This window comes from the organism of the source record quoted next, unplaced genomic scaffold (genome assembly GCF_019419815.1).
Source record: "Pyrus x bretschneideri cultivar Hongxiangsu unplaced genomic scaffold, Pyrus_bretschneideri_v1 Contig24, whole genome shotgun sequence".
In the NCBI taxonomy this organism is placed as follows: Eukaryota; Viridiplantae; Streptophyta; class Magnoliopsida; order Rosales; family Rosaceae; genus Pyrus; species Pyrus x bretschneideri.
In genome coordinates this window covers 650646-667999 of record NW_025999546.1, presented here as the reverse complement: position 1 = coordinate 667999, position 17354 = coordinate 650646, and the positions used below count along the sequence as shown (strand labels likewise).

General features: G+C 37.1%; 3 protein-coding genes across 4 annotated transcripts; 2 read left to right on the top strand and 1 right to left on the bottom strand.

Moving 5' to 3' along the window:
• The first annotated feature begins 1915 nt into the window (after window positions 1–1915).
• On the top strand, window positions 1916–2593 carry LOC103951744 (E3 ubiquitin-protein ligase SIRP1-like). Its single transcript, XM_009363190.2, has one exon. It carries the CDS (start codon window positions 1916–1918, stop codon window positions 2591–2593), a length of 678 nt encoding a protein of 225 aa, XP_009361465.2.
• A 1075-nt stretch (window positions 2594–3668) lies between these two features.
• Window positions 3669–4875, top strand: LOC103951743. Its single transcript, XM_009363189.3, has one exon. It carries the CDS (start codon window positions 3884–3886, stop codon window positions 4463–4465), a length of 582 nt encoding a protein of 193 aa, XP_009361464.2. The 5' UTR covers window positions 3669–3883; the 3' UTR covers window positions 4466–4875.
• A 136-nt stretch (window positions 4876–5011) lies between these two features.
• Window positions 5012–15328, bottom strand: LOC103951690 (putative acyl-activating enzyme 19). Of its 2 annotated transcripts, XM_009363131.3 has the most exons (15): window positions 14312–15327; window positions 13663–13866; window positions 12423–13148; window positions 10970–11643; window positions 10672–10747; window positions 10484–10570; window positions 10308–10351; window positions 9712–9820; window positions 8757–8816; window positions 7883–7967; window positions 7687–7751; window positions 6953–7012; window positions 6337–6381; window positions 5439–5548; window positions 5012–5362 (listed from the first exon to the last, which is right to left on the bottom strand). In XM_009363131.3, exons 1-15 carry the CDS (start codon window positions 15212–15214, stop codon window positions 5152–5154), a joined length of 3459 nt encoding a protein of 1152 aa, XP_009361406.2. In that variant the 5' UTR covers window positions 15215–15327; the 3' UTR covers window positions 5012–5151. The 2 variants fall into 2 exon arrangements, 1 of the variants encoding a protein (XP_009361406.2); XR_007259005.1 differs by lacking the exons at window positions 5012–5362; window positions 5439–5548; window positions 6337–6381; window positions 6953–7012; window positions 7687–7751 and having other exon boundaries at window positions 7886–7967; window positions 9685–9820; window positions 14312–15328.
• Between the last annotated feature and the right edge of the window lie 2026 nt (window positions 15329–17354).

Sequence of the window (17354 nt, the reverse complement as noted above, 5' to 3'; positions counted from 1 at the left end):
CAACCACATGAAATTCATTTTTTCGGCAAGGCGTGTGCGTTATACGCGCAAATTTTGGCGATTAAGCCGACATAAATACAAAGTTGGGGACTGCACTGCAGGTGTGCTCAGCTGATTACGGGTAGAGGCAACATGGCTTTGTTTAGGCCCTTGGATTTCCAAAGGCTATATTTGTAGGCCGTTTTATTTCTAATGGTTAAAAAAATTTTGAATTTAAAAAATAACGGCTAGTGCACGTGGCAAATTCTGGGCTGTTAGATATTTTGACCAACGGTCCATATTTTTCGGGCTTAAAATAAAATTTTTATTTTTATAAGGGTTTTTCCTTGAAAGAACAAACTTAATCAAAAAAGAAAGGAAAAATAAGAATAAAAAAAAATCCTATTAAGCCAATTTCATTGGCTTCCATAATTTGAACATGAACATTAGCACAATCAAACATCCACACCAAAAAGAATAATAAAGAAAAACATTAACAAAACTTGAAAAGAAGAAAAAAAGAAAGTTATATTATTCAACCATTCTCCAGTAACACATTCAAAACATTGAGTCAATTTGAATTAAAACTCAATGTTTTTACCCTATCGTGAGCATGTGGTATGAGTTAAGGAAGTGGGGGAGTGAGCAATACTACTAGACTGTAGCAAGAGCATTCCAATGGGAACTTTATCCTTCATGATGCTACCATATTTGAAGCCCTAACGAGAAATTTCATCTCCAATGGGCAGGAAAATGGGGCTATATCCACCACAAGGGCTATCAACTTCTTTTCTTGGATAGCAAAAAGTTAGGCTACATCTAGCCCCAAAAATTAGTGGGACCCACATAAAAAGGGAGCCTATACTTATTTTTTTTTGTTATTTTTAATTCAAAAATGGAGCCCACCATGTATCATAAGATGCAACAGCTTCAAGGACAATGGTTGGGTGTCCTTTGTGTCCAGTATAAGCACCATGGTATGCTACTGGACATTTGATCCAATCCCAATGCATGCAATCTAGGCTCCCAAGCATACCAGGAAACCCTCGTTTCTTTGTTTTTCTCAAAAGTCTTTGCAAGTTACCTTTCGTCGGTTTACGAAGATATTCTGGTCCATAGACAACATTGATGGCATGACAGAACTTCTTGCAAGACTCTAAACATGTTGTCTTTGATTTCAGAGAATGTGCCAATTAGAGAAATAAACCAACTGATGAGATTGAGATAAGATAATTCAATCCAATGGTTGTCATGAAGTAAATCTTATCTTGTCTGATTGCATAGAGCAAACAAATGGATGAGATTAAGATGAAAGAACCTAATCCGACAATACATAAGTGAAGAAATCTAACTTTGTTAGAATTTGATTTTTTTTTTAAGGTTTGAATGTTCATTAAAAAAAATGTAAGATAACATGTCTAAAAATCAATTTAAGAAAAATTAAGATAAAAATAACTTTATTGCATAATCAAATTATTACATAAATAAATATATAGCTCTATATAGAGCCCGAAAGGTACATAGCCCCTCATTAAGAGAGATTCTATTATAAAGCCCCAAAGATTCTTTGGAGCTCTAAAATGAGCTATTAGCTATATCCATCACTTTTTCAGCTCCATATAGAGCCCGGATGCTCTAAGAGTCTAGAAATCCTAAGGAAATAAGGATTCGTAATCCTACTTGTTTACGTTAATATGTTTCCATTTATTATTATTTCTGAATCCTGGTTTCATTTGGAAATATGATCCTAACCTAACAAGGAAACACGCGCATATAAGTGGTCTATATAAACGCTATATGCCTGCCTCAAGTATTTCAGTTTTATCTATTGCTTCATTCGCCTTCGGAAGAACTACAGTAGCTCAAACACTACTAATTCGATCGTGTGTTAATTAGTTTCTGGTTAATTTTCTTTATTTCTCTTCGTGATCCACCTATGGAAGCTGTAAGTGATCGGCAAGTGGTGGGATACCATTGCGAATCGAAGCAGGCAGAGGTTTTTGAACCTGATGACGAATTGCCATGGACCCAATTCTTGCTGGGTGTCGATGCCAGAATATTGACAAGTCAGCCTGCCTTGCATTCCGAGGACGACGACGACTACGATTCACTTCCAGTAGAAGAAACCTACTTCGACGAACTCGAACTCGATTTGTTGATGGATGAAGACAAGTCAAGGGCTGCCCTAGCTGAGGCCCTGGTTTCTATCCTGCATGTCCCTCCTCAGATTTGCGACTCCGTGGTGGATAAAATAGTACAAGATTTCCGAGTCGCAGAAACTGATTCTCGACCTTTCAGTGATCGCATGCTTGTTCACATGCCAGTGTCCATCGTTGTTCTTGTCGATGAATTTGGGAGCCTGGACACGGATGACCCTAAATTTGTGCCTGCAAGTAAGTCATCGATCGAGAAGCTGGAAAGGGTGAGAGTGGAAGTATCAGCGGATTGTTCAATTTGCATGGAGGAGATGGAGGTTGGTTCGGAAGCAATCCCCATGCCGTGCTCGCGCTCGCATCTTTACCACGACGATTGCATTATCGAGTGGTTGAAGAAAAGTAGGGTTTGCCCACTGTGCCGCTTCGCCATGCCTCCCGAAATAACAACACAAAATTAAGTGACTAATTTGACCAATGAGGGCTTTTGCTTCACGATTCGCTCAACATTAATTGTTTTGTTTTGATGATATGTATTAATCCATTTGTTAGTTTTTGTAATTAATGTAAAAGTTTGATCAGTTACTTGTTTCTTGAGTCTACAATATGGAATTAAAATTCTTTCTCTTATCTTTTATGGAATGGTAGCTATATGTTCTTTGTCCAATCGGATTCAAGAAAAGGAAGATAGGATATGATCCAAAAAGATAAAAAGAAATCAAGCCGACAAAAACAAAAATCAAACATGAAACAGTGTCATGTCGCTCAACAAATACGTTTATGTGACTGATTTAGGTTTTGTTCCTTATTTTAGATTTTGTGTTATTCCTTTAGTACTCTATCATATAAGCTTCGAGCTACCAGTCTGCTTGACTATGATTACGGACGAGTGAAATTCCTCATAATTTCTCTGGTTTAAAAAATAATGGATAATCGTGGTATGCCACCAGTTATCTTTTTTTTTTTTTAAATAAAAAAGAACTCCATCATAGATGGAAGTTTAGATTAAGAGCCGCAACTCCACCATTAAGGAAACATTTATGTTTAGAGAGATTATTACTTCAGGAACAAAATATATGTATGCATCATAAATTGTACGTGATTTAACTCCAACATTTGTATGGGTAAATTGAGAAATGAAAAGTCTGCAATTAACTAAACGCATCTCTCAGTACTATGGTCTGGTAGTATTCCTTTTCACTTGGAAGTGAGATGCCTTAGATTCGAACTCCACATCCCCTTAATGTAAAAATATCGATGTACTAAAAAAACTAAAAGCAAACACAACTAGTATTGGCTACTTTGGTATTGGCGTAGCTCTTTTCATATACCCAGAACATAAGTCGGTACAACATGTATCATGATATAAGTGAATAAATGATATAGTTTTCAGTTTTTTTCACCTGATTCTGATACGTGAGTAATCTTGTGTTCCAAGTACACTAAAAAATTTCTCAGGTTGAAGGGTTTTAAACCCTGGACTTGACCTACTCTTGTAAATTGTAAATTTAACAGTGAATCATAATATTTGGAGGCTATATATTTAAGAACAATGTTAATCAATTAATTATGTAAGAAACTAGAATTTTTGCGATAAAAATAAATAAATAAAAATCCCAACGTCTTCGCGTCTTGCTTTTTCGTACCCCAAGACTCTCTCCATCCTATTCCTTTTTCCTACCCCAACCCCAACTAAGACCCTTTGAATTCTACAGATATCCCACACATTATACTGCACATTCTTTCTGCTGATGTTGGTCACTGCGGAGGAGACCTGGGAGGTTCGGGGCGACGTTTACTGCAGCACGCGGCTGCTCGGCATTTCCGAAATCCCCCAAATGGAGGACGACTTGAAATCCAAGTTGTGGTTGGACGTTAAGGCCAATGTTACGGTGATGGTGCTGCCGAGGATCTTAGAGGACGAAGAGGATTTGGAGAACCACTACAAAGTCATGCTTTTAGAAGATATTGATCAAATGGGGCAGAGCATCGACAGCATTGATTTTGAGGACAAACTTGAGATTGACCTAGACAAGACTGCCATGTCGCCGGCTGCTTCCAAAGCCGTCTCTCGCGTGCTTTCTGGCCTGATCAACGTCCCCTTGCGGACTCTTTTGTCCGCGGCCGATACAATCTTGTGTGAGGCCCTACGTGCTATGGCAAGGGGTACCAGTCTTGTGCACATGGAGGCACTCATCAAAGTTGAAGTGGTTGAGGAGTCGGATGATGATGGTATGAACGTAGAGCCAGCGTTTGCACCTGCAACAAAATCTTCCATTGACAAGTTGGAGAGGGTGAGAGTGGAAACTTCATCGCCACCAGGGGTTTGCTGATCTATATGTATTGCGGAGCTTGGGGTGGGTACTGAAGGACTTCGCAAGCCGTGTTTGCATCTTTACCACGAGAGCTGCATCGTTGAATGGCTGGAGACGAGCAGGTTCTGCTCGTCGTGCCGCCTCTCCATGCCCGACGATCTACGACAATGATATGGATCTAACGAAGACTTATTGATCTGGTTGGTTATCTCATTCTTTTTGTTAACCAATCTGTCGAAATTTGATGTATTCACTTGTTAATTTGTGTCATAATATATCCTCCCCTATTGTTTCTGAACGGGACTTGGCTGCTAAAGATTCAGCAACAACTACTAATAACCAATCACGATTGGACACGTGTTCAAGTTATGAATTTTTTAATCATAACTTGAACACATGTCCAGCCGTGATTGGTGATCAGCAGGGGATGCTGCTGATTCTTTCAGCAGCCAAGTTCTATCCATTGTTTCTTTAGTCCAACTCTCAGTTGGTTATACAAATTCTCCTACTGAAAACATTGCTGAATTACTGGGGGAAAATGGTGAAAAATGGAACGATAGGGACTTAATGTTAAATCGGGCCGAACTACAAGGACTAAATTGCAATTTGTCCTATAAAAATTTGACAACATAATTTGACCTCAAAAGGACTTTACATATTTAACAACAAAATTCATGTTTAAGGAACTCGCTGTTCCTGCGGACCTAGGGCTTAACAGTAATGCAGTGCACATAATCATCCCTACAACCAACAAAAATTCTGCCTCCAATCATCACAGGTGAAGAGAATACGTCTCCTCCGAGGTCCAGCCTTGCAAATTCCTCAATATCCATTCGTTGATTTGCAACTTTGGCAGCACCCGAGTTAACCCGGAGCAAGAACACGCTTCCTGAGCTGGAACAGACACAAACCAACCTGGAAAAGGTTGTGGATAGATATGAAAATGATCACTTAATGTTCAAGTTATTTAAAGTCTTCTGCAGTTATTTACCTGTCCGGCAAGTTAGGCGGATCAGATGCCAAGCACAAGTGCTCATCCACATAAGCGGATGAAGTAATCGGATCCTTAACATTGTATTCCCAAAGTAAATCTCCAGTTTCCTACAGCAAACAAAGCAGTGATGAACGTGCAGTACAATATATTGAATATGAACAAATTATGCTCTTTCTTTTACAGGATGTTAGGAAATAGGGTGAATCCAGTATAGTTAAGCAATCAGTACCGATCCGTTTTCCAAACTATTTTTCTGAATAAAATTAAAACCAGCAAGTTTTGCAAATTCAGAAGAGTGAATGCAAACTGCCTATCAGCCCTATCAGATTCTATTAAAAGAACAAAATGGACAAATTCCAATTTGCTCGTGTTTTTATGCCAAACAGTAAAAACAGCTTGTAGTTCATGCGAGCCATTAAATTTGAAATCCAATTAAAACTGTGTATTAGGAACACTACCAGACTCAAACTGAGACAAAGTAATGTAACTAGATTGTCGTAAACGAGTAGTATTACCAGAAATTATTTATTACAAAAAGGTTGCTTAGAACAGATAAAATTCTTCCATTCTTTAGGAGCAATAAAATATTACTCGCATTTGCCTAATCGAGCAGAACGCCACTCGGTGCTCATCCTACAACTGGCCCCACCTATAGTTATAGTGTTGAACACACATAAGTACAGGTTTTGTTGTCCTTACAAAGATTGTCAAAGACCGGGGCTTTGCACTTCACGACCCTATCCGAGTATGTGTTTGGTGCAACTTTTATGGTTAAGCCACAGCATAAGATTCGATATTGGAAATTCAATCATTACAGAACAGAAAAGCTATCAGTAGTTATGCCAAAATTACTAAAAGCATGCAGATTTTCATCCAAACATATACTGCACTTTACCAGTTTAAGTGAGTAGATGCTTCCGTCTCTAGAACATACGAGTACCTACAGAATAACCAAGACAAAACAATCTTTAAATGAACAATAGGTTATTCAATACGAACTAGGCTAATTCCATATGCAGTGAGGGCAGGGACATCATGAATTAACATGTAAAAACAACAAAAGACAGAAAATGACTGAAATTGTTAATCAGATTTTGAATAAAAAGGTCTAGCCCTACACAGCATATCCAAACACTACAGCAACAATAAAACGTAAACATGCGGTTAATATTTACCCTCACTCCTATGTTACTTACATTCACTTAAGAATTAAGCGAACATTCTTACGCTATCCGGATGGGGCAAATTATAACGACAATTAGCTTATTTGAACAGGACCTCAACCCTAGGGTTTTAATCTCTCTATTTGGTAGTTACAAAATTACAATCACAAGGTGTAACGTAATCTTCTGACAACCAAAGTCGAAGAGTATAACTTTTGTGCCATATGAGAATGTTTAGCAGACTCAAGAAATGATAGATACTTTATGATTTCGGAACAGAACATTAACTCCATAGTATATGCATACCACACATACATTATATACGTATATGTATACAGGTATTTATACCTGCAAAGGAAGATCAGAAGATATGCAGGCTCCAGCAAATATAGGCCCAGCAGTTCGGTACTGTAAAAAAATATTAAAAAAAAAAAAAAAAAACAGGATCAAGAATTGCAACTCAAGCAAAACATACATGTTAGAGGACTATAAGTCTAGAACACATTGACAAAGAACTGCATCACTGTACATCCCTGTCCTTATCTAACAGAGAACTTCAACCGGGTGCAAATGTTTGGAGACGACCAAACACAGAATTAAAACACGCTATTTCAGATATTCATGAGTGCTATTTCTAACGAGTCATAGTAATGCATGGGATGGAATGTAGAGTTCAACCAAAAAAATATGAAAATTGGAAGTTTAAAAATTTCAGTATGTACAGGTATAATATAACATAAGAAAAAATACAGGTATAAAGCGAGATATATTTTTTATTCCAAGTCAATTTCACATTAAAAAAATAAATTTAAAAAAAATAACCAAGCAAAAAGGATAGAATGTCTTGGGATCAGAAAGGTTTCTGTCATGCAATATAACATGGGTAGTACTACTATCCACACACCCATTTTTACCTCTCACAACCACTCTCAATTTCTGGCTATTAGATCAAATGAATTGAAGAACTATGGACAAAAATTAACAAAGGTGTGTGCGAGGTAACACACCAGAACAGCACTACCCTATAATATTATGAAAAAAAAAAAATCCATATGGGTATTAAAAGCGTAATAAAATTGTACCCTCCAAATAACAGATCCACTAGTATCCAAGGCAAGCACCTGACCGTCCACCAAGCAACATATAACTGTAGTTAAGAAAAAAACAAAAGAAATGTAAAACATAATAACAACCAATTCCAACGATAAAATGAGACCAACTTTCATAAATGAAAAATGATGAATACATATAACCAAACGTCAAATGAACTGCACATACTATTTCCGTTCAGAGAATTGATGGCAAGAGACCCAAACACTGGAGCTTCTAACTCATGCCGCCACATACTAGAATATGGGAGTGCCTGAAATGTGAGTAGATTACCCAAAACAATAATCAGCTTGCAGGCCAAAAAATATGCCACTTGAATAAATCAGAACACGTTTACTTCTTTTACCAAAGAAGGTTAGTTGGGATGAAACAAGCACAATAGCATAAATATGAGAACCAATAATAGTTGAACATAAAATTTGTTCTAAAAATGGATGAACTTTTGGGCAAAATATCACTCAGAGACTAAGACATTGAAATCCTGTCACCATGTATTAGTAATGACAATACATGATATGATGCAAGCGCATCATCAGATAAGTTCTAACTCTAGGTATTAATTGGGCCAATTGAAGGAACTGGCATGGTAGACCACTAGGTCTACCAGTTGTCCCCAAAGGGGAAGACATTGGGGCCACCTTTTCCTCCTATTGGTTTTCTTTTTCTTCTAATCCTACTCATTTTATTCTCATTATGTTGAACACTTTATAGTGTCCATTTACTTTGAGAAAAAAAATGACATAGAAACAATCATAGCCCTGAAGGCAGTGGCACCAATTACTATTGATGTAGGTAATTGTCATATAGGGCTATTTAATATGAGGAGTAAAGGTAACATTGAAGCTAATAATCATGCATTTGAAGCAATATTCTACGTTCTGAAGCTTTGTTTAGGTATACAAACAAGTTTTCAACCTCATAGTTTTCTTTGAAGATATTTCAATTCTCTGATTCAGCATGCTCAAGTCTGCTCACAAACACAACATTCACCCCTTAAAAGGTATAACAATAACTATAAGATAAGCCATGAAATTTTGTATACCATTATTGATATAGCTGTCATTCGGCCACTCGTAGAAGCCACATAAAGTATGTTATTGGTCTGAAAGAAAGATTAGTACAAGAAAATCAAATTTACTGACATGTACACAAAATATCACAGTCTACTGTCTGACAAGAGTACAACTATTTACTGGGAGTGGCCAGTTATATTCATCATAAGTCTATACAGCCGATATTCGAACATACACCCAAAAGAAAAATAAAAATTCCCATAAGTCCAGTTTTTCCACCCGATCATCTGAAAACCTCTTATTTCTTTCCAACCAAACAACCCCTGAAAAGTCTCCACCAGCAAGAAATAACAATTCCAAGCACAAATCCCACTAATCCAAGTAAATTCAACAATCAAGCCAAATTTCCGTTCTGAAGGGGCAATTCAGAAAGAAAAGAACAAAATAGAATCAACTAAAACAAAATATGATCAGCACTCTACCCTCCCATTTACACAAAACATACAAATGTGGACATGGACATGCATGCATCCAGTTATTTTTTTCTGGAGCATGTTACAAGATTTATTATCCCATGGGCCACCAATCAAGGGCTGACTTTTACTTTCATATGGAAAAACTTGATCAAAACAATTACTTATCAAATATGAAAATAAATAAATAAATCCAAAAGCAAGACTAGGACATAATCGTTAATCAAACCGACCAAGATTCATGAAACAAAACTGAATTGCAGGAAACGAGAGAGAGAGAGAGAGAGAGAGAGAGAGAGAGAGAGAGAGAGGTCGCTTAAAATTTCAAATACATATTTAAACATCTGCAAATAAACCAAGCAAACTGCAGTAAGAGAGAGAGATAGAGAGAGGTCATTTAAAATTTCAAAAACATATTTAAACATCTGCAAATAAAACAAGCAAACTGCAGTAAAATTTCCCTGGAGAAGAATTAACAATTTACTTATGAATAATAGATTCCAAAATTGACCTCATCAATTACAGGTGACCCACAGATGCTCCCACCACATGGAAGTTGATATACACAGCAATGATTTTTGTAATCAAGAGCATATAAGTTATGGTCATATGATCCACACCTGCAGAAATTTTGTTATAGATCAATCTCTGTTTTGTTTTCCCTCTTCCAACATAATAGAAACAAACACAAAGTCAGAGTACGATCTGTAAATAACGTAGTAAACAGAAACTTTTCACCACTCAAAACAAGTCTTAAAATCACAATCATCCCTTTTCTTTTGGTTGCTTCACAAATAGAGTTTGCAGGGAGAACTCTATATGCAACCAAATATTTATTCTACCCAAAATGTTGCAGACTAGACATAAATTCACAGTTCCTCAGTTCTTCTACATCAGTCTGGTTGTTTACATGAACAGTTCACTTTGTGAGTCCAATGTATATAGTAATGCTTTTATAAAAAGGATTTCCAAGCATGAATAAAACAGAACATGAAAAAAATTGTCTTCTGATTCCATGCATTATAAATGGAATAGTTAGTCTGTGGACACAATTGATCCAAGAAATACAATGTTCAGTTTATTGGAATTAAAAAGCAGAAATGTTACCAGATCAATTGTCTCTGACTGTCTATGACGGGCTGTGACTTTACCTTCATAATGAAAATACGTCAACCGTAAGAGAAGATAAAGAATGAAAATGGATCAAAATGCAAATGAAATGGGGATTAGAAATAAATATAAAACAACAAAACAACATCAACAACAGGTTAGAACAACCCTACCTCACCAGATGTTTGGAAAGTCCAGCAGATGTTACCAGTCAAAGAATCAAGGAAATATATTTTCCCTCTATAGCATCCAACTACAACCTAATGAAATACCCCATCTGAGAATCATCAACATGTCCCATGGAGCTAATCTACAGATGATTTATGAAGTTAAAAGCACACAAAGTTATGTCAAATTAAACCTGTGTAAAGTCATCAAGAGTTGCTGCTGAACATTCCACGCGTCCTTCTAGTTGTGCCTCCCACTGGACAGAACCACTAGAGAATAATATACTCATAGCATATTATGTAAACATCCCGTCTCAAATGAAGGATATGACTGTTAATACTGACAAAGAATAGAAAGATTCCAATGCACTACTAAAGATGAGCAAATATCAAATCTATCATGTGGTGAATAAAACAAGAAAATGCCTCCAGAATTCTCTAAGAACTATGCCAATTATATTTTGCATTCAGAAACAATGATATGTGCCTTACCTTCTGGCATTAACACACAGAAATTTTTGCGAGTGTGATCCAATAAATAAGTATATATCCTGATCTTTATGAACAATAAGTGGTGATGCATCAACACAGGATCCCATGTAAACTTTCCACGATTCTTGCATATTAACTTTTCTTCTTGGGACCATCGCAGAACAGGTTGCTTGATACATATCTTTCACCCTGGACCCACCTTCATGGACAACTTTGTTGCACCGGCTGAAAGAACATGACACATGTATTGCCCCAGAATTCCATGGATACCAATCTGATGGACCAGTAGCACCTGAAGCAACATTTGAATCAACTTTCCAGCGTTTGGAGATAATTGCATCATCTTCATTTCTTTCAGAAAGAGTTCTTAGAAATCTCCTCTGCCCGTCAACATTTACTGCATTGGGAGTCTCAGAGTGGACATGATAAATGCTCTGTTTATCCCCTTCCAGACTCATCTTCGATCTAGAATCTCTGCTAACATTCATATTGAAAGATCCTTTTCTCTCCAGAAGAGCAGCACAAAGCTTAGATGGAGTTGGGAAGGAATATATCAGTTGCATATCAACTCCTATATTATTAGAAAGATGGGCAGCAGCAATTGAATCTCCACCCATCTTAAAGAAATCATCATCATCAGAAACCTCATCAGCCCTTAAAACATCACTAAAGGCCTGTCAAGAAGGAAACAAATTACTATGAATTTATAGATAATAAAAAATTAACCTGAGTTGAGGAAACAAATAGTCAGTGCAAATTTTTACATAATCAAAATTCAAAGTAAGAGATTAATTGTCGTCCTCCAAGTGATTGAGATAACAAATAAATTGTTACTCGAAAGCAATTGTGGGAAACTTGTAGGATGATAAATGATCTTTTTATTTGTTAACATTTTTGCATTTCAGAACATACACCAGTTTTCCAGAACTCGGTGACACGCCACTACATAATGGGCTAGATTTAAGTTTCAAAAACCTCAACAAAAACTCAGCCCAAGTAAAAGGGCAAGTGGCAGGGAGGAACAAACGAAGTCCCATTCCAGCTTAGGAAAATATGTTAATGTGGCTAAGAACCATGCTCAGCTCAAGTTAGCATTTATTATCTCCCATAATGATATTCATTAAAAATTAAGAACATCATGAATGTTAGTAATAATAGTGCTGACCAAAGTGAGAATTTAATCAATAAAAACGACAGCAAACATTGATAGAAAATTGAAACACTATGGAGATTTATCCCTAATTTGAAAACTTAAGCCAAGATTCCAGACTCAAGCCCGTGATATGAGACCCTCCCCTGCATGCACCCCGTTATCCATAAGAATAACTTCCACTAGTCGATGCAGAGATCAATGGTAAATAAAAAAAGGACAAATCCGAGTAAACATAAGTGTAATTTAGCAAATGACTGGAAAAAGAATGAGTTGGTCATTTTATGAGGGTAAAGAGCTAACCCTTTTAATTACTTGCAGTAGATTGTGGCTCCCAACATCACCAATCCCATCTCGGACATGATTTGCAAGAAATACTGATTCAGCCAACAACTCATAGTCAATTTTTCCACTAGAAGACACAGGAAATGATTCACTGATAACAATGTGGCCAGGAATCATTACTGATGGAAGTATGTCAGCCATCCAACTTTTGATGGAAGATCTAAGTATCTCACTGGGTCTTCCTTCTCTTAATATTACAAAAGCTACAAGTGACATGAGTTCCCCTTGAACTTTATGAAAAATCACAGCAGCATCCTTTACATCTGGATGTCCCCTCAATGTATCTTCAATTTCCTCTAAAGCAATACGCTGCCCATTGTACTTAATAGTACGGTCTTTTCTACCCAAGAACACCAAGTCACCACTAGGAAGCTGTTTGGCAAAATCACCAGTCCGAAAATAAGATTGACTTCTGTGCCCATTTACAGAACTGCAACAAGCAGAATCTTGAAGCACGTTTACAGTGTCCAAAGGTGTAAATGTAGAGTCAGAATAGTATCCAGAAGAATTGCATACACCAGCAACACAAATTTCCCCCTCACTGGATACACCATCGCCATCAACAAGCACAATATCACAATTAACAATAGGCATGCCAATTGGAACACTTGCTAGTGTGTCTGTCTCCAAAGGAAAAATCATTGGCAACCTCTTGCAATCAAAATATGTACAATCACCAGAAACCTAAAATTTAACAATTTACACGTTAGCACTTTTTAAAAAATTGATGTATTATCCTTTGGGAGTGAAAATCAAAGTAGCAGTTATCTCATGATGAAGTACATCACTATAAGTGATACTATGAAATGACTAATAACAGCTTTGTCACTCCTACGCTATGACAAGCTCGACAGAAGGCCAGAATTGATCATGGTGCATTTATTAAAGAGAAGATATGCTGTTTCTTCAAAATAAATGAAAAAAGAGAGAGATCTTTTTTTTTGCTCTCTTGATTAATGAGCCCACTTCAGAGTTGTCACGGTACTTAAGATAATAAACCTGGCAATATCCAACCTATATGATGGTCATGTGTTGCAAATAAAATAACACAAGATTTATCAGTAAAAATCTGAATGGCTTAAAACGGAATTGAAAATCATTTCATATTCATCCAAACAGGCAATATTATTTGATCTGATATGTTGGAGACCTAATCGAACGAATAGAGATCAATTCAAGGGAAGTTCTAAACTCTAACCTCAGTACTCCCATACAAATTCAAGATAGAGGTCCTGGGTAATATCTTGGAGAGCATCTCCCATAATGATAAAGGCAGAACTTCACCGCTGAGCACTAACAAATCCAAAGAAGTTGGAAGCCGCTCCTCCTCTCGACCTTGCAAAGAAGGAAGGATAGTTCGCATAAGTGATGGCACAGCAGTAAGCCTACTGACAGAGTAAGCCTACAAGAAAACTCCACGTTTAGAAAAAAACAATGATAATAATCAACTTATAGTAACACTAATGGTATATGTGACTTATTTCGGCAAAATGTAAACATCGAAAATGATTAACTGTTCAGCTTATGAAATTTCTTTTTGGTTTGCATAATCAGTACACATATTAGAAATCGTAGATCAAATAGTTCGTCCCACATTGCATAAACGGATACCAAGAGGAATCGAGTTTTTATTCCGTTATCCTTTTCCAGCCTGACGATTTTTTGGATAAGTTGAGCACAACGCATGACGATTACGGCATTAGAGGTCAAAAAACAATTGATCGTTAAGGTTACTTAATTCTATCAAATTAATAATGCTGTATTTTCACAATGTCACATTCCTAGATCAAGATTTTAATCTGAGCTAAACACAGTAACGAAGCACGAACGAAAGAAAGGCAGTGTACCTGTATGAAATCCAGAATCGAAATCACATTTCGCTTAAGGTGATCGAAAGGAGGTATGACCAAGGTACAACCAGTGAGAATTGCGCTGAGAAATTCCTGCAGGTGATCAACAAAGCTTATTCCGGTCTTGAATAACAAAACCTCATCACCAAACAGTGGATACAGCTCCTGCATCCACCGGAACCGGTTCAAAAGTCCCTCCTCAGATCCACACACGCCTTTCGGCTTCCCGGTCGAACCGGAAGTGTACATCAAATAACACCACAACCTCTCTTTCCCACCACTCTCACATTTGCACGCCCAATCAATTACTCCATTTCTACACTCCTCAACCTCTTCCATTGAAAACCACAAAACACTGCGTTTGCAGGTCTCCGGTAGCCAATTCGAGTCCGATTCGAATCCAAACGGCGTCTTACTGGCGACGATTAGGTCGACGTCGGCCGAGGAAATTACCGAAAGTAACCTCTGTTTGGGCCAGGAAGGGTCCAGAGGCAGAAACGCCTCGCCGCATCGCAAAACTGACAGTACGGACACTATGTATTCCGCCGACGGCGGCATGTATATGCCGAAGATTCTTGGGCCGAGCTTCTTGTAACTGCCGGGAGGTTGAGGGGCGGAGAGGAGCTGGGAGGTGAGGGAATTGACGGCTGAGGAGAGGCGGGAGTACGTGAAGGAGTGGTCGCCGTCGTAGAGGAGTTGTTGTCGGACGGGAGCGGGAGCAGCATCGTCGGAAATGGAGAAGCGGGGACGGGGTTGGCGGGAGAGGAGGGCACCGCCGGAGGCGTGTATGACGGCGATTTTGTCGGTGTTGGTGGAGGCTGCCGTGGAGAACTCGCGGGAAAGGCAGCAATGGGTATTTGATCTTGTCGCTTGGGATTTCGGGGCATCATTTCTCGGCATCTCTCGCTGGAGGGTGCAGATTAGAACCCGTGCGTGTTCGAGAATGTGATTAGAGTTGGTTTGGGAAGGTACATTTGAACGATCCTCTCCCAAGCAAAGGACAAGGATTCTGCTGATCAAATGTTGAAATTTTATTTAATGATTACAATTATTTTTTAGAAAGTTTTTTTGTTTGTAGCTATTAGATAAAATTTTAACGGCTTAATGTATTTGGTCAGAATCCTCACTCTTTACTCAAAAGAGGATCTTGATAGAAAATGTATTTTGAAAAAATATTTTTGGGTTTAAAAGCACAAATTAAATTTTTTTTGTGTAGATTTTATTATTAAGGGAAGTGAGGGTTTAACACTATTAGGATAACATTTAATATTATGATTTAGTAATATTTTTCTTCATTTCAGCTTGTGATTTGATGAGTTGGGTTCAAGGCACGATTTGGGCCTGAGAAAAGCTTTTGGTTTATCGAAGGACGAAATAGCCCAGTATGGCGAAAGCTGTTTGGGCTGACCCAAGAATGATGATTAGTGATGTGGCGGTTGAGGAGGTTAGGTTTGACATGGAGTTCGTAGTACTCACTTGAAACTCAAATGCGAAGGATTGTTTCAGCTTATAAAACTTTTTGCTTTCTCTCTTTCCTTTTCTCTCTCGACTCAAACAAGGATGAGGGTGTATTTCTTTTTATTATTTTTTTTAACAAATAGTATTATCTACACTAAAGAGAGAGGAGTGAGTTTAGGGCTGGTTTGGTATTGATGTGCTTTGAAAAAAAACTGCTTCTGCTGTGTTGTGAGAATAAGCAGCTGTGAAATAAAGTAGCAGAGTGTTTGGTAAACTTTTTTGTAAAAGTACTTTTGAAAAAATAAACAGTATTATAGTGTTTGATAAACTTTTGTGTAAAACTATTTAGTTAAGAAAGATTTTAGTCCTTAAATAAAAATTCAAGCCCCAAATTCTTAGCTCTAAAATTGCCGAAACCATCTGGTACACCAAATTCAAACTTCAACCATGAAGTTGTTCTAGAAAAAAATCCACTACATTACAAAGATTTGATTCAACAAAATTTAGTGTAATGGGTAATGCTAGAGAAACTAGATTTGTAGACAAAATTTGCAAAACTAAATAGCATGGAACCTCATGATTTGCTTATTATTTAAGTATTGATAAACGTGCTCATTTCTTATTGATGACATATTATTTAGTTTGCAAATTTTGTCTACAAATTTAATCTCTCTTTACCTTAGTGTAATTTAATGCGTTGACGCATGCTAATAAGAGTCTAGTATATCAAGATCACAGAATGACGATATCTAATGATCGACACGTGCCTTGAACAAACTTTGATCTGAGTTTTCCTTGTATTTCTTTTTGAAGATATTAATTAGATCTCTACATATATAGCTAAGTGTATATAACTAATTAATCAGCCTCTCGACACCTGTGTATATGCAGGCAGAAGCAATTTACTGCCCGTCCCCCTCACACGTATTAATGGAAAAGATAACCTGAAATTTAATGTAAGTATTTTTACATCCCATCGTATGTGTTCTTGTCGTAATCATACGCATGTTTATATGTAAAATGATATCTAAATTTAGTAAAACACAATCATAGTACTCAACAGAAACCAGGCAAAACGTGTCCTTTAATGTTTCTCTCCATAGTCAGCTAGCTGTGGGTACAAAGCCTTAACATAGCAAATTGATGGGTCTGCCAGCATGCATGGCCCGAGTTTCTAATTAAGTTCTAATTAAGGTCTAATTCTCACCCAACTTGACCAATAAGCATCCTGTGTTGATATATTTTGAACAAGAAATGCCAATTAAATTAACTATTACATCTAACTTACGTACATACGTACGCATAATCAAGCACATGATTAAGGAAGGACAGTACTGTTCACAAAACTATCTATTAACTGTAACAAGGATCATAATTATAGACTTAGCTCTCATTTGGAAATCCTTTTAAAATAATTGAAAGTAGTGTTTTTAGAAATAATGTTTTTGAATTCTAAAAGCACTTGAAGTACTGTTTTAGGATTCGCATGAATTTTTTACTAAGGATTGGTTACAAAAATAATTTCACCAAAAGCATTTCAGTTATTTTATAAGCACTTTCAAATGAGCCATTAATCGGGATT